The sequence below is a fragment of the Boleophthalmus pectinirostris genome, unplaced genomic scaffold (genome assembly GCF_026225935.1).
Source record: "Boleophthalmus pectinirostris isolate CB_2022bp ecotype Guang Dong unplaced genomic scaffold, ASM2622593v1 HiC_scaffold_18, whole genome shotgun sequence".
NCBI classification, from domain to species: Eukaryota; Metazoa; Chordata; class Actinopteri; order Gobiiformes; family Gobiidae; genus Boleophthalmus; species Boleophthalmus pectinirostris.
Window position 1 is genome coordinate 28,014,835 of NW_026571133.1, and position 18,763 is coordinate 28,033,597.

The 18,763-nt window shown below is 37.8% G+C and overlaps 1 protein-coding gene across 2 annotated transcripts in view; it reads left to right on the plus strand.

Annotated features, from left to right (window-relative positions):
• Positions 1-18,763, plus strand: part of LOC110160621 (astrotactin-2) — a 213,133-nt gene that overhangs the window by 90,364 nt on the left and 104,006 nt on the right. For both annotated transcript variants that reach the window (XM_055153913.1, XM_055153914.1), the window contains 2 exons: positions 848-994; positions 7,263-7,430. In XM_055153913.1, coding sequence (XP_055009888.1) covers positions 848-994; positions 7,263-7,430 — 315 coding nt within the window. The remainder of the gene's footprint in view (positions 1-847; positions 995-7,262; positions 7,431-18,763) is intronic.

The following is an 18,763-nucleotide window of genomic DNA, read 5'->3' on the forward strand; positions in this document are numbered from 1 at the left end:
TTACATGGCGTATTGTAAAAGATGGTATTGCTAAGAAAGTTATAGGCTTCTGTGTTTTAGAGAACTGGTATTAAATTATCCTTCATTTTGTAGATTCACAAATTATAGTATGTCTTTTCTTCTCTATACCACAGCATAATTATATTTTAACCACTTAAGTCCATTATGGAAATTAATCAATTAACCAATTATCACCCGTAGACTTCTAAAACAATATTTGTTGAAGAGTCTACATTTAACCTTTCCTAAGTAACTGAAGACTAAATGCTAATTTCCTTCTGTGCTGCCTTGAAGAGTGAGGTCCTGACATAGCCAAAGGGCAAATCGGAACAGCTAATCTATAACCCTGTCCACGCTGCATTCTGCTCTCCTAAACCTTTGTATTCTGTTTCATTTAATCCCATCTGAAAGTGGAAGCACTCTATTGTGTACTTCTATACTAAATGACTAGTTTCAAATCTGTACAATGTTTATGTACTCCGTGTTTCCCATGGGGGCACAAGCCACTTGTATTTGAATAATAGTATTAATTACAATTCATAAAAATATCACATATTGTTTGGTAATCAATATATATGTGTATCGGGTCAATCATTATTCTTGCTTTTTGCCTTTAATGATCAAAAAACTACTGGTTACAATTCAAATTGTATGGCAATACTACAAGCAGTAAACAATTGTTGCCTTTTGTTCAGATTCTTTTTTGACTATAGGACAAAAATGTGACTATGGGGAGCACTTTGTCACTATTAGTGGTAAACACTTCGTACATTACAGTCTGTTGTTTCAGTTAGTTGACAAACAGGCTCACCCCAGGGTCTCACCTCTGCCTCTTGTCTGTGTGCAGGACCCCCCCACAGCCCTCTGAATAAGGTGACTCTGACATTGATCACCATCAGCACATGTGTCAGTGCCATTGTGTACGCCACACAGGACTCGTGCCCCCTCACCGTCAAAGTCACCCTGCATGTGCCCGAGCACTTTGTCGCAGATGGTAAGTCCAGCGCATTTGTTAGACCTTGAAACTATCTAACACTATATATCATTGTCATTTTATCTTTTGAGTTAATCTGAGGTGGATGACGTTCTCATATTTTATCCATTTAAATGTTTTAAAGGTGCACTATGTAACTTTTCTGGTGCAGTGTATGCTGTCTCTTTGTGTCCATCAAGATCATATTGTTTTGCCTATAATGAACCACAGTATGGAAGTGACAATACCAGGCAAGTGTGGAGGAGCGACCCAACACACATTAAGAATGTCAGTTTTGAACAATAAAACACCTCTTATAAAATGATTGGTAGATATGTTTAATGCCGTACTGTGGAGCATTTAATCTAAAGCAATAATCCATCAAGGCAGGTAGGTGGCGAACCCTCCAACAGAGAAGTAACAAGAAATAATGCTAAAACGTTAGCATTAGCATTAGCAACAGCTAGCTATGGTTACTGTTACTACTGCTAATACTACTACCTCCAATAGAGCTGACTATATAAATGTAAAGGCACTGACTGACAATGACTTTGACTGCAAGGATTACTGCTATTGTCATAAAAGCTTAGAAATTAAATAGTCTGCAGTCTTGTATCTTTACATTATCTTTCAACATTTATAGTGTCTGACAATATTGAAACTAGTTTACTCTTTCTCATTTGCAATAGGAACTAGTGTACTTACTCCCTGTTAAATAAACTATTGGTCCGATTGTTTCCCCTATATTTATTCATTTATGTGTTTTTGTTAGTTTTTAAGCCTACTTCAGTAGAAAATAGCCATGCTCTTGGTTGCATTTCTGAATTGTAATGGCTATTGTAAGGTTGTCAGTATATGGCCACTATTCCATTGAGCTGGTTACATCTGTTGTACTACTCAGTAAAGTGGATGTATGTTCCTCTGTGTAATGAAGTGTTATGTAATCCCTATTGCTTTTGTTGTCACAGCATAGGATCAGCTATTGGATCAGGGTAGTGTTTTGTCCCAGTCAGACACACCACTATACAGCGTAATGCCCTACTCCCACCACAAGAATGATTTGTGGTTTTCAATTACAATGGAATTCAATATCATCAGCAACCTCTTCCAGACAGATGTAGGAAGGAGACACATTGGAGAAAAAAAAAGAATAAAAATAGACAGCAGCATATATAAGATGTGTAAGGATGTGTGTGAGTCAGCACCCATACTGAAAGGCTTAAGGGAAATTTTGATTTATATAAGGTCATTTGAGCCCTCCCACTGTTGACAAATCTGCTAGTTTGCAACATTTAGTTGTATTTGTTGCATTTACAGATTTTTTAGACACAATAGACACAATAAAAAAATATCTTCAAAGTAATAATCTGTATCCATGCCAAGCCAAAAGCAATAAAATAACTGCACATAAAGTTTTCTAGTACAATTTTTACTACCACTACCAATTTCTTTCATGATAACAAATTCTGAAGCATGATATATTGGCAGAGATATACTGTGATGAATACTGCAAAACTTTATGCCTCTGATACAATAACAAAAATGCAAGATAATGGAGTAAACCATTTTAAAACACAAAGTAGCAATTAAAGGAATGAGCTGCAACAAATACATAACAGAATGGACTATTATCTGTCAGTAAGTAGCCATAGTACCATAGTAGTAAATTATTCAGCTCAAATGTAATTGTATTACATCAAAAATACCCCAAATCTCCCATTTGGGTTAACATACCAGCCTCAAAATAAGTGCCTAAATCTTTTTTTTTTTTTTTTTTTTCTTTTTTGGCCAAATTGAGTTTTAAAATTTTCATAAGGCACTTTTTTTTTTTTTTTTTATCATATTATTACCATTTCTAAAAGGGCTATTATTACACAACTTTAACTCAACACATTAGTAGTCAATCACATTCCAGCTTTAGACCCCTTATTATCCTATTGCTGAAGTAAGATATTCTTGTATAAACACCCAAGATGGATGATGGCGGAAAATGTAGCTCTGCACACACATAATAGAGAAAGAGTTAAGTCTAGCAACAGGGTCTAAAGAGCGGAGGCAATTTAACTAATGATTGCTATATCTCTAAAAGCTGTGCTCTCACATATCCCTCCATCAGGTGCACTTGCCACCGGGGCCTCATTTTTAGTCCACCCACGCATCTGCGATTTACTGTGCACTGTAGCAAAGAAGTACACAGCTCATATTATAGTCTGTGGCAAGGTGTTAGGATGGAGTCAGCGCATTTATCTAAAGTGCATCAGGTGTTAAATGTCAAACTCCTACCACTTTCTACCAGCAGCAATTAAAGATGTGCTATTACATTATACCTGTGCTTAACCTATCACTTCTTAAATTAGAATAAATACACCTAATGCATTTCTTGGTCAGGCTTGCATTGATGTTCACCTTAGCAGCTAGTGTTGACATCGGTGACTTGACAACTCTTGCTACAAATTTTGATACTACAATGAATAACTGTCTCAAAATTATACTGTATTCAATATAAGGCAATTTTAACCAGTGAGTAACAACAGACAATTATTTAATTTTACCATGTGGTTATACCAGTTCTAAAAAAGAGCATAGTATTGATACCTCCTTAATTTATTATCCAGTTTTGATATTAGTTTTAGTATTGATTAGTATCTGGGTTACAATTTTAAGAACCTTTTTATCAACAGAACAATCAAAGTATTCATTATGTAACAATTAGAGTAATTTAAATTTATGGATTTAATTGCATACTTGGTCAAAAGTTTTTCTTTATAGACCAGATAAAGATTGTGAACAAGTCATACAAGTTGAAGAAAAAAACATAACCAGAAAGGACGAAGCCTGTCTGCCCATGGATCTCCCCTTCACTGTGGCTCCCGAGAAGGAGGGTAAATATAGGGAATGCTCAGGGACAGATATCTATTTGCTGTGAACGGTGGTTAATCTGTTTGTCTTTTATTGTCTGTTTCATTGTTCGATTTTCAGGCTGCCTCACATTTTTGTGAAGCCTTGTGAGGTACTGCATTTTGGATTTTGAGCTATAGAAAAATACATTAAATAGATTTTTGTTTAGTGGGATGTGTAAAGACTTTGCGGCCCAATGAATTCAGCATTCATCCCGGAACTAGAAGTAACACAATTTCAGACCTCCTCTAGCAGTACTATTACAAGTGAGAACCATTTATGTATGGACTGACTTTACTTAACTTATTTATTGAAATTTTATCTGTACTACCACTGCACAGTTTTTCATTCATCATTTTCTTATATTTGTAATGAAAACCCACACTTAGTAACAGAATGTATTCTAGTGTCTACTTCACTTTGTTTCTGTGTTGGATCAAGTGTGCAAAAAACACTGTCAAATCCTTTGGACTTTTTTCTGTTTGTGTCATTCTCCTTCTAAGCTGGGTGACATGTATACGTGCCGAATGAGAGTGAGGAGGAGCGTGGACACCTGAAGCACAGCATGTGACAAAAGGCGGCTTAACCCAGTGTCTGGCAGGCGCGCGGTTCAGCAGTGAGCAGCCAGTCACCGCAAACAAACAAATATCCAACAAACAAACAAAATCGCAAAATCCAAACTGGCAAGCGTTGTGGAGCTGCTATAAGGGTGGTCACAGCACTAACTGGCATGTAGGCAAAAACAAAGAGTTTCTGGGCCAACAAATGCAACACAACGTTAACAACAAGATGAGATAACTTTGGTGCTAGCTTTGTGGTGGGTGCAAGAATTCATAAGACAGCTGTGTGGTGGAATGTAATTCTCTGTCTTTGTGGTAAGGAGACAGGCTGTCAGGAGGGATAACCAGAGCATGCTTGGTCAACACAGCTGCAAAGTGAAGGCAACTGATAGAAAGTAAATTTGTGTTAGCATCGCTCCTAGTGAGTCATTCACAAATATTTTATATAAGAAAAGACAATGAAGGGTATCTCTTGCTTTTAGGGTAAATAAGTGTGGTGTATAAACAAGAAAGTTGTTGCTATAAAGTACATACTCTGGAACAATTGGAAGCAACTACTGCTTTGGGTGGACTGCTACATTATAGGATACTTTTTTTCGTTTAGTACCTTTTTAGCTATCAAACTATGCTATAGTCATTGACATACTTGACATGACTAACTGGTCAGTCGGGCAAAATCAAAATCTGAAATGTAATATATATATATATGTATACACACACACATACACACACACGTACACACACACATACACACACACACACACACACATATATAATCTATATATATATATATATATATATATATATATATATATATATATATATATATATATATGGCCAAGGGAGCCATTAACAGTACTTACATTACAGAATATACATAATATGTGGACAGAGAACATACTTACACAAATGTAACCTTGTCATAAAAATATGCTTAGTCATTTAATCTGGGAAAAAATACATTCTTAGAGAATTATGTGACCTACATTTTAATGAAGATAGTAGCTTCATTGTCTGTACACACACAGCACACACCACAGCATCTTTCAGTTTAATAACATGTGGGATTATACTATAAACCGGCATAGTAACAAAGCAAACTTAAAACTATTTTTTCCTTATAATTTACAAAAAATGCTCAAAAGAACTGAGTTTCCTATTTCTGTAACACAAGTTTTGTTTCAATCCTTTGATTTAGGAGTGATGTGGTGAATACATAGACCTTGTATTCCTGACATATCCTCCACTAGTGCTCCCTGCTGAAAGGGGAATCTAACAATATTACGCTCACCCAGAGTAATGTGTGTGCACAAGTCACAATATGCACAATAAAATTAGCAGCGAAGAGCAATGTTCCTTCTGCTGAGGAGGGATTTCTTCACAGGTCTCTGAGACACTACGGCATAATCTAACAATTGGCTGTGCACTATGAGAGCTGAGGCCATTACAGTTTCCCTGCTTTCTCCCCAAATGAGACCGACTGGCAGATGTGCTCCCTCCACTGTAGGGCTGCTCTAAATGGTCTTGTTATGCTCTGTTTTGGAACCAGGAAGAGCGGCTTGGGAGATGCGATGGTAATCTGGAGACTTCTGGAGATTTCTCTGTCTGTGCTTTCAGACTTTAATGAAAAAAAGTGAAGTGACAGTAGGTGGTAAAGTTTTCTGCTGTAAGGTGCAAAGAAGGCCTTATTTATGTTTTGTTTGCAACATGTGGTCATTTGTGGCAATGCAAGTAGTCATAACATTTTTGGTGGTAGTTTGGTGCTTATAATAAAGAAGACTGAATATTCAACTCATAATATAGTTATTTGTCCCAGAATGTATTCATTTACTGACCTCTTGTGGCTGGCTTTGGCATTATTTTTTACATGAACCATAAATCTTTTATTATAATGATCCTGTCACAGTGAGTTCTTAAACCTCACAATTGTAAACTGCCAAGTAAAAATAATCTTTATAGTTGAAGCATGTATAGGCTATATTTATTTTACTTATAGACGTTCAACATTGTTACCGTCTTTATTATCGTCTCAACTCTTTCACCATTCTGAATACTGCTTCCCAATGTATTGCACCTGTCAGCTAGCAGTACAAACACTATAGCTAATATATGCAGCGGTATAAAAGCTTTGTGTCCACCAGAGAGCCAGTGCCCAATCTCTCTGCCGCTTGCTGTGGAACTAAAAGTCATTGGCATCAATTAGGGATAATCTTGTTCCGTGATCACAGTTTAATGATTGGTTTGGGAGCTGAAAGAAAGAGAGGTAAGTCGGCATCAGTGAACGCGGCACTTACGGATCGGCTTGTGAAACCCTTTTAGCCCCTCAACTCCAATTACCCAAGAAATCCCCATCAATATATGCATTATATATCTTAATTTAGATTTACTTCAGTCAGAGGTGGATTATTACAGTGAAATCCATTGAATAACATCATGTCTGACTGATTCTACTGTGAGCTGAGGAGGAGAGCTGTTAGCAAAGCTGTGATCCACACTACATAATAATTTCAGTCTAATTTGGACCTTAATGCATATTCAACAATGCTTTCAAATGATAGTCTTTTAATATAATAGAAAGATGGAATACACATCATTTTGTCCTTTTACTTATATAACAAGAAACTGTCACTTGTCTACAATAAGAAGCATTTCAGCAATTAGGGCTGCAGTGTGGGAGATGCCCATGTTTATCTCTGACAAGCTTTTTATTTACTTTTTCTTTTTTCAGAACTAAATAATTAATCTAAATTAAACACTGCGTGTTTCTGTCTTGAATCTTATTTGGTTTTTTTTGTGTTTTTTTTTTCTTTTTTTGTGATTTTACTTTTCAGGCAGTAGTTTTGTGGTGAGTGTGGGCAGCTTCCTCGATGTCTCCAACTGGTTAAACCCGGCCAAGCTCACCCTGTACTACCAGACCAACTCATCCACTCAGTGGGTGCAGGATTACTGCGGCCAGAGGACCACGGAGCCCTGCGAGCAGCTTTGTGATGAGGACACAGGTGAGGAAATGCACTGCACCTGTCTGCTTCATGAGTCACACTACACACCACAACAATATTTAACATATGTTAAGCACATTAGAAACCACTTCTGCCTTTGTTCACTTTTGCCCATTGGGACTGTCATCCCATGATGGGATGTTTGGTCAATTTGTTTAGAACAACAATGAAATAAACATCTAGATTTAAGATGAGAAAATTTAAATATTTGATGTGATTGGGGGTTGTTCCACAGCTCTTTTTCTCCTTTGAGAAATATATGTGGACATTACTGCCTTATTTTTGATGTTCGCTTTGTGACATTATGTTTGCTACTTCTATATTTCCCTGATGGTCTGTTACCTATCTTATTACACATGCAGTCGTGACACACCTACAGACATTATAGGTAGCCAGACTCGGGATGCTAACCATTCATATTACATACTGAACAGTATCATAATTTTGTGATCCCAAGGTTATATATGATAATGAATTCCATTAGGAATCAGGACACAGAGGCATGTAATGGAATGTTATATCACTGGCCATAGTTCAAGTGTGTTATGGATTCTGATGTGTGTTGTCATTTTCATAATAGGCTCAGGTAATGTTGCCGCTTTTATGCAGACTGACAAACATTATAAGAAAGAGCTGTGAGTGCAAGATGATGATATTTATCTTGTCCTGAGTGGCACCAGTCCCCCTGAGTATTCTGTGGCCAAGTAGATAAAGTCTAAGCTCATTATAATGGATTACATCTGTAATGTACGTGAAATTTGCATCGCACTGGTCAAGGGCATGCTGAGGCCTAATGCATAATGCATTAGGGTGTCAGACACTCAATGGAGATGATGAGGATAAAGCTATGTGTTGGCAGAGTGTCTATGGGACTATACGCCTATATTAGTTCATATATTTTGATTATGGGGATGATTTGATTTAGGAAAGAACTTACTATTCTAACTATGTAAATTTAGCATTTCTACTGTATATATAAGCATACCTCTAATGTTTTGACAATCTTATGGAGAAAGCAGGTGACTCCACCAAACCATGTATTTCAAGTTTGAAAACACCTGTTATTGTATAAATGAACACATAAATAAGTTTATAGCATGCTGTCTGACATTCTAGGAAAACTAGTAAGAATTTTATGTGACAGACCCTAACCTGAAAACGTACATGCACAGTTCACCTTTTAGTATGTATTTGTCACAATTTCTTAATTCTTACTAAGAGTGTATCCCTTGGCAGTAGCAGTGGTAGTTATCATGACTGCGGCACTATGGCTCCTCTGTGACAGTTGAAGACAAGTTGGTTTAGACAGAATGGTGAACTTCCTATTTGTGTTCCTTGTGTGCGTAACATGCCAGTCACCTTAAACTCTTAATCCTCCTACAGAATGGGGCTGTGCACCACCTGCACCAGGCTCAGACACAAAGGCAAGAACACATTGGATATTACACACTGTTTCTATCTACTGGTTTCCTCCAAATCCTGCTCACTGCTGTTGTGCCTGTTCTGACAGATGAAGCGTTTGTTATCAGAATCTAACATGTCACACTGTAGATCCACTTTATCCCCAAACCTGCTGTTCTTCACTTATTACAAAACCTGGTTTGATCATGCACACACCTGTCACACATCTCCCTCTCCACCAACAAAACAAACTGCTCAGTTGATAAAATGTCATCCCATGGCATTACCTGCATTATTTAACTGCATATTGTCTGTCTCAATAGTCAATCCACCCCATTTACATGTTCTTCTGTAACTTGGCACTGTGGAGCGGTTTGTACTGCCAAAGAATCTATGTACACTGAACAGCTTCATATGAGTAAACTTCTCACTTTTACATCAGTTTGAGCCAGAAAAACATGAAGCAAAAATACTTTAATTGTCCTGATTTGCTTCTCGGGCATGATCACAAACAAACTATCTTTCCACTATGTTGCTATTGCCCGACAATGTTACGCTAGTTGACTCCGACTGTGGACTGGCAGCCATTGGATCAGTGCATAATCAATCCTCCACCTTCACCTCCACTCTCTCGGCTCACCGCGGCCTTATCTGTAAAAAGACAGATGCAGGGGATGGCAGAGCACAAGGGTGATGCAAGTATTGGCCCCGTGCAGCTCTTAGTGGGATCCAGCTGAAAATAGAACATATTTGCACAAAGTTGTCTAGCAGGGGAGGGGAATATCAGCATTATATTTTAGGGTAACAGTTGTGCTGGTGTACATTTGTATTAATGTAGTAGAACAAGTTAAAATATTCAGAATGCAATAGATTGGTGTTACATACAAAAAAGGCTATGGTTATTCTTGAGGAATGTGTGTACAGTTTTAGTCAACTGCTCATAAGCATAATACTGTCATATGTCTACATCTAGAGGTGGATGACACATTATCTAAGATGACATACACATTTTATATTGAAAAAATGCAAATGCAAGATTAGAATATCAGGTACTTTTGTGTTTTTAAGCTCTCAGAAAGATATATAAAATAAAAGAAACTTGCAGAAATGATGAATATGAGTATAAAAATAGCTCACTGCTACAGTATTAACTTTTCAATAAAGGACAAGTCGATTTCACAAAACGAGGTGTTCAGACTACTTGAAATTTACATTATAAATGAAATATAGTTTTTAATCCTTTTCATGAAATTATCATATCACAGTAATAAACAATAATAACAAAACAACATTCAGTCACATATATCTTGAAACATTATTTATTTATTTTTTTTATCTTGGTTAAACAAGGTAAAACATAATATGCAAAGAACCTATGGCAAATCCATCTGCAAAGCACTAGAAGGCATGGGCTTATTGGATGTGATCTAACAACCCCAGAAGGGAAAAGCCTAAAGGAAAGAGGATAACTTGTATAATAAAACCAGACCTAGAAGCAAAAACACATTTAATGTATTTTATATGTCTGCCTTTTGGAAAATGAACACAAAAGTAGCAAGATAATGTGATTTTCTATTAATATTTGATGTGTTTTTAATGATCGATGAACTTCAAGGCCATTACATTACACTTTACATTTACTACTCAATGTAAAAACTAAGCTCACTGTTGGTACATTCTCATTCTTGTGCCGTACATTCCACATTGTTTCACAGCTCCTATGCAGGCAAACAAAGCCACCAGCACCTCTGCCATCTATCATCATAACTAACCCCATAAAGACCCATGGACCACCTCCACTGCGTTTGTTTGGCTTATTTATTACCACTTCCACCTCCTCCTGCCTCTGCTCATCTACACTGTTACTCCTACCTTATTTGTAGTGATCCACAGTACATGCATGTACTTACACACAAGAATCCCTCCACTGAGAAAGAAATGATTACAAATGGGCCCAAGGTCTGAACCTCTCTCCCCGTGGAAATTGTATAACAAGCATAAACAAGCTCTTGGACAACAATAAGTCTTCTCTGTGCCTATGCCTTGAACCTTGAAATTTGAATATCACCCACACAGCCACACATCCGCACACAAATGACTACAGTAAGGAAAACATTATAAATCAGATAGACTTGCCAACGGGCGGAAGGAACATGTCCTAGCACATGAACTCTGTTGTAAGAAACATGCACAATGCTTAATGAGGACATTGGACTGGCAGGGCTAATTGCGTAGGAACATATGCAGCTTGTACAAATTCCATGTGGTCTAAGTGGCAGGTCTTTAGACACTTAAAAGCCATTGGTAAGCGCCTAATTGCTCTAATCAAAAGAGCATTCGGTGTGACAGGTGAACTGCTGTAAATTAGCCGTGATGACATTTAATCAGCCAGCCTAGCCAGTGGAGCCCCTGATTGGATTTCACCCTTGTAAAATGTCTAGCAAAAAACAACAACCAAAAAATCTCATGATGACAGACTTGAATTTCTGATCACTGGCTTCAGACTAAAGTTGTCTGCGACATATTGTCTGACACAAACGTATGTGTCCTAAATAGCTCCATCTCTGCTAGACTTTGTACTAGTTTGGTAACAGGTGTGATATGTTATGGCCTAAATAAAAAATGTTTCCTCATCACAGACATACCCAAAGTTGTGTTTTGTTTCATTCATAAATGTTTAACACATAAACCCTGCATACTTAGGCTGAGTCCTTGTCTCAGACTGAAAACACCAAATTGTGATGTCATGTGATAATACAAGAAATTCTCCACTGTAGTTTTAAACTTCATACACTTTCACTAGAATTATCCTGGATCATTTCAGCCCTGGAATTGTCCATTTCTACTGAACAAAAGATAAAAGGAGCTGAAAATGAACTTGAAAACGTATGCTTTATGACATCACAAGGTGGAATCGAGCATTTTAATTTTTGGGAATGCAGACAGACTAATAATGCAGGATTAGTTAAACGTGTGAATAAAGCAACACCAGGCACATTTTTGATGAAGTGACAGCATTATAGCACGGCTAAATCTCACAAGAGTACATTTTGCGTAATATAGGACCTTTAATTAGAACGTGTACTGTAGCTGCCAATTCTACAAATAATAATAATAATAATAATAATAATAATAATGCATCAGACCTATGGTCATGAGCTCTGGGTAGTGACCGAAAGGACAAGATCGCGGATACAAGCGCTCGAAATGAGTTTCCTCCGTAGGGTGGCTGGGCGCTCCCTTAGAGATAGGGTGAGGAGCTCAGTCACACGGGAGGAGCTCGGAGTAGAGCCGCTGCTCCTCCATATCGAGAGGAGCCAGTTGAGGTGGCTCGGGCATCTGTTCCGGATGCCTCCTGGGCGCCTCCCTCGGGAGGTGTTCTGGGCATGTCCCACCGGGAGGAGGCCCCGGGGAAGACCCAGGACACGCTGGAGGGACTATGTCTCTCGGCTGGCCTGGGAACGCCTCGGGGTCCCCCCGGAGGAGCTGGAGGACGTGTCTGGGGTGAAGGAAGTCTGGGAGTCCCTGCTTAGGCTGCTGCCCCCGCGACCCGGCCCCGGATAAGCGGACGAAAATGGATGGATGGATGGATAATGCATCAGTTTTATATAGCACTTTTTTGGACACTCAAATACGCTTTACAGAGCATTATTCATTCACTCCATACCCAGTAGTGGTAAGCTACAGCTGTAGCCACAGCTGCCCTTGGGCAGACTGACGGAAACGAGGCTGCGCCATCGGCCCCTCCGACCACCACCATCACTCACACACACACAACTTTCATACTAGGCAATGAGGGTGAAGTGCATTGCTACGACTGGCGTCCCCCTGTGGCACCTGATTTTCCCAGCGGTCTCCCATCCAAGTACTAACCAGGCCCGGCCCTGCTCAGCTTCCTAGATCTGACGGGATCAGGCTTTGACAAGCTGGTATAATAAAACTACCAAAGCTACAATTTCAACTTACTGCTATTACTATGTAGTGACTAGTATTACTTTCTTTGTCATGTAAGTATTGACGAATTTGTGATAAACAAATAAAAGTAGTGGTAAATTGTAGTCTCTTGAAAAGCAGGTGCCATAAGAGCTTGGGGGAAGTCATCCTTATTAAACACCTGTCACTTGTCACATCCTTATTAAATGCTATGTGGACCTGTCATGCGATGTGTCTAAGAATTAACGAGAATACTTGCATCCTGACATTTTTTAAATCATTCACTTATTTTAAAAAGTCAAATAAGCAGACAATGCATGGCATCACTTTGAGAAATGGTTCCCAGTTGGTGTACTATCATTAAACTGTACATATGAAAGGGTCATTGGTGCCAAGTTAGCAAATCCAATTATCAATGTATGCCAATGATGTTACGTTTCACTCTCCTCAGCACTAAAGCGTTTTTCATGCCAAAGAAAAGAGTACATAAGTTAGCCATCCAAGTCATGCACAGATGTGTTAATTCAGCAGAATGTGTAATCAAGCAGACCCCTGTTAATTGCTTGAGCCCTGCCTTAAACACATTTGCATGAGGAAGGGAGCAGTGGAGCAGTGGTTATGTCTAAAGTATAGACGAGATTAGTACATGCAGGGCACCACTCTTCGGTCTGCTGTACACTTTGTACAAATTTATTCTTATATGCTTCTAGCTGTGTAAAGCGAGACATTGCAGACTTTTTTTTTTTTTTCAGTTTGGTCTCTTAACATATAAGTTTTCATGTGGAAACTACAGAATAGTTCACTCTGCACCGATAGAAATATTAATATTTAATTTGATCAACTTGCCTCCATAGAGTTATATGGGACATTGTAATTTCAAAAGTAATTTTCTCAAAATCCTTATGTCCCTATGGGGACATAAGGATAAAGTAGCACCTACACACACCAAACTTTCCAAGATATTGTAAGATTTTGATGAATTGTACAGAAGGATTTTTCATATCGAAATCCAAATCTGAAAATATTTAACACAAAAAAATTTGATGAAATTAAAATTTTTAGGCAAATTTTTACTCATATCTAATTTACTAAAATACTAAATAACTTATCCAAAATATTGAAATATTGTTTTCTAACATTCATGATAGGAAACTACAGAAGTTTCAAATTGGTATCTCTAAATTTAAGATTTTTCCTATTAACCTGCAGTGTCTTGCCTTAAATTGGTGAAACTAAATTGGAACAGAATGTGTGAGAGGATTTTCTGTTACTGTACCAATCATGCAACTAAATATTAGAGATATGGAACTCGAGTGACTTGAAATTATGACTAATTTTCCAACTCAATTACATGACCGGTGACTGGACACGAATATAATAACTGATGAGTGGAGACTCAGATTTGGACTTGACTAGTTACAGCTCACAAGTCCTTCTACTGTCCTCTAATGTATATCTGCCTTTAAGCTCTGTGCACTGTGAAATTTCTCTGATAGAGGATCCACCTGAAGATTGTTTCCATGGAGATATTATTGCTTTGCCTGAAAGGTTTCACAGTGTGTCATTAAACTCATCTATGTTTGTATTTATTCAATTACAGCTATTTTATAGTGAGTGAGATCACCTCTCCACTGATCTGACCTGCAATTTGGCCAGGAGGCATTGCAGGTTTTTCTACATGGAAATAGTTATGTTTAATGCCATACATTGGGACTTAGACAAAGCAATAACATTTCCATGAAGACAAGCAGGTGGCGGACCTTCCACCAGAAAGTTACATAGTGCATGTTTTTAAGTGTATGGTGGAGTGTATGGTTTTAAGCTCACAGTTAGTACATGGCTGTGAGACGTTACAGTAATGCCTTCTGGGTGAGCACAGTTAGAAAAAAATAAAAATAAAAATGACGATGATGACTTAGGACTTGACTTGAACTCGACTCGGAATAGTACTAAGTGACACGGACTCGAAACAGTGAGAACTTGAGCATGACTCGGACCTGAAAAATTGTGAATTGATTTCAAAGCTAAGTATTTTCAGGGTTTACCGTATAATTGCCAGTGTAAGCTGCCAGTTACTTTTGAGAAAGAAAAAAAAAGAATTTGATCTATTGCCTGAGTGTTTTTCCTGTTTTATCTAAATCTGTACCATGTCTAAAATTGTCAAATCAATTTAAACAAAAATATTTATAAGCCCATTTTTCTCTCGTGTAGGTGTTGACAATATTTAGTACCAACAAACTTCACAGAAAAAGGCAGTCTTCCCAAACTCTAAATTGAAGTAGGAACATAACTATTGTCCAGCAGTGAGCCAAGACCTGCCCTGAATGAATAGAGTTGGCCCCAGACCTCTGGCTCCCATAGCTCACCCTATAGGAGTCACGAACAGCACACACATCTGAACTGGTTTGACAAACTGCCTGCGGCTTTTGAGGATATAAAGTGTGTTCACTGTTTCAGCACTGGGCAAAAACATCTTCCTTATTCTATCTGTTCTGAGCCCCCCATAGACATAAGGACTGTCACTGATAAATGTGGCTACCTTTTATTTGTTCTTTGTGTAGTGGCTTAATTAAAAGGCAAAGATACTACCTCACAGTCACAACTTTTATCTAATTTCAGTATAGATAAGTATAGATTTTACTAATCATAGATCTGTTTCTACTGCAGGTTTTACTTTAGATGTAGTATGTATAGACATATTTTATTCTCAAAATGTGCTCAAACTGTCTACTACAATATATTTGCGTCAAATTACTTGTCATGCATTTGTGTTATTTGAATTCAGTTCCTAACATCTCATGATCTTTTGAGGATGAAGATGCATTCCAAATGAAAAACAACACAAAATCTTTGTTAATTTATGTGTGACATTTTAAAATGTTTCAGATCTAGATGTTCTCGCCAACACAAAGCCTAGTTGCATGTTGTTTAGTTAGAGGAAATGCCATTGTGAGAGCAGTGAATTCTTTTGTATATTCAAGCTGTAATCAGTCCTCAATCTGCATGAGCAATGATGCTGACTCAGTGGTACAGTATAATTAGACACAGTGGATGACTTGTAGCTCATTTATTACACTGAGGGCTGTTGCCATTGATTATATGATTTATACTGTAGAGATGGAAAATGCATACCTATATTTGAGTATTAGTCATCATTACCTGTAATGATTTCACATTCAGTTTCCTGCATTTATTTTAGCTTCTCTTCAGTGAAAGCAGGCAGTTTGGATCTTATTGTCCAAAGCCATAAACAGCGTAAATGGTGAGTTATGGATATTGTGTGGAATATGCATAGCAATAGTAAGCATCATTCTGTCAGGAGCGCTCCTGGTTACAGTCAGCTCCTGTCTCTCATCTCCAATAAATCAAAGACGCGCTCAGGCATTTTAAACAGCAAATCGTAGTTTGGAATGTAAATGTCCTGCCTTGTATTTGTCAGGAAGAAGGAGAAAGTGAAAAATAGTCGAAACACTATTTATAATCTAAGCAGAGGCTGACTGCTAATAAAATGCTTATTGTAGCCTGTGGCAGGAAGAGGAGAGTTATATGGAAATGGTGCATGTGATCTGACTGCACATGGGCTTTGTTAAGAACTACCTCTGGGCAATAAGCAGCACTTACCAAAAGCATGCAAGTTAAATATGTAAAGAATGCACTTAATTATAATGGGGCATGGTGTTTCTAATTAGAACAAAATTCACAATTGCACAGTGAATACTTAACCTCCACTATTAGACACAACAGTATTGCCACCAAACAATGCAGCCTCAAACACATTAAGCCAATTTTAACTAGGGCTGCAACTAATGATTGTTTCAATAGTTGGCAAGTCAAACCATTATTTTATTCTACATAGAGATTTGTTAAATACATTTTTGACCAAATAAAGGTTGAAAGATGGCTGAGAGCTTATAAATAGAGAATATGCATTTAGTTTATTAAGTGTATTACAGAACGTAAAAAAAAAAAAAAAGTTTTAATTGAGACTTTGCAGTGCCAAAATACTGTTCTGAACATTCCACCATAGAAATATGCAAAAAAAATACAAATGAGATTTTAACAGCACATTTTCATGGGCCTGTGATCAATACTGATAAGGACAGAGGCGTTCATGGTGCTGTTGAGGTAATATTCTACAAAAATAGTGAGAGTGAGTGAAAAACTGTTGTTGTTGGCTAATGTTGGCTAATGTTAGCTATCTTGTAACTATAATTACATGTGTGAGAGACTTGTTCAACAGCATACCCTGTTTAAGAGCATACCCTTAGCATCACCCGCCCAGGGAATGTTCATAACATCACGTGCAAAGTATGAATGGTCAACTAGAGAAAGAGGAAGAGAAAGAGAGATACTTTATCGTGAGGGAAATTCAAGTTTTGCTGCAGCACACTGTTGCAGTGTAGCAAAACTCCAACAGTTTGACTGAGACACAAAGGCTTCTCAGTCGCCTTTGTGTCTCTGTCAAAGATCTCAGTGCAGTTTAACAGAGGGACTGGGCAGGTAGGGTTAGCAGATCTGTGTCTATGATGGTTAAAAAAAAACAAAAAAACAGCTCAGTGTGTTGCCACAAATGCAGCCAACCACTCCGTTGCCATGGAACTTACATCACATCATCATCATCATCATCATCACACTGATCTCTTAATATATTACCTGTCACATATTACCATAGCCCCTGTCAAACTCATTGTAGTCCCTACACGTACCCATTTTCATGTTTTTATAAATCAATTGTATAGATGTGAAGGAACACATCCTCAAAGAAGAATCCATGAAATATAACCATCTTCACTGCACCTGTTACTGGTCATATTGTTATGCCTGATCATTGCATTGGCCATATTTTTATATCTTTATTATTCATTCACTAAGGGTCGCATGACATGGCCTGGAGCAAATAAAAGCACTTAGTTTTATTTTCCTCTCTTTGGCTGCATGCTCTTGGCCATCACTTCATTGCAGGCAGGAGTACTATAAACTCCGTGGCTAAATTATTAAACATCAGGTGATAAATGTGAATGATGTTGCCTGGGTGGCCATTACACTATTTTCCAGTGTTATGCATTCACATACATCAAACAAGGAAGTTGCATTTTGTTTTGTTACTTTACCAATGCAAATGTTCCTGGAGCAGACAGAAAAGGGAAGTCCTGACCCTACACAGAAATGTTAACATTGATTTAACATTATAAAGTTGACATTCAAACATTGATTAGTTCTCTTATGTGGTTTATCTGTAACACTGTTATGTTTTCAGAGCTGAATAATTAATTAGTGAAGAATACTGAAGAACTGAAGAGCTATTTAACTTGTGGTCAATTCTTGAATTACTTAGGTACTGTATTTTATTTAATAATAATAAAGTCTTACACTTACAGACTTGTTGAAGCAATTCAAAATGCTATGCTGTCCATTGTATTCATTCATTACAAACTCTGTGCCATTGGGTCCTCCGACCTTCAGGTTGGGGAACCAGCTCTAACCACTGAGCCACTGTACTGAATGTATTTTGATGCATTATCTCTAAATTTGTGTAATATTGATTAGTAAATAGTAGTTCTAACAGTACTTGTGGTCTTATAAATTGTTCAGGCAGTAACTAGTGGCATTGGTAGCAGTGGCTAGCAATCTCATCTCCCAGCAAGAAGGTTCGAGGTTCATCTCACAGCTGTGGAGTTTGCATGTTTCTATTTGAGTCTTGGTGGGTTTCCTCTGGTTTCCACCATCAACCCAAAGCATGCACAATAAGTCAAATCCTTCAGCTAACATAATCCTGACCAAGACTATCTCAGAATCTGAAGCAGCCAGCTCTGGCCCAGACAGCACCCACTGCTCTTGAAAGGCTGCCCCAGCTGCATTGAAATATGAGTCAAAAGGACAAATTTTCCAATGGGGACAATAAACTGTACCTTGCCTTTTCTAGTTTTTCCTCATGAGTACACATTTTATTTTCCTTACTAATCCCTGTGTTTTTAAAGTGTGTTCTGATTTGTCTTTCT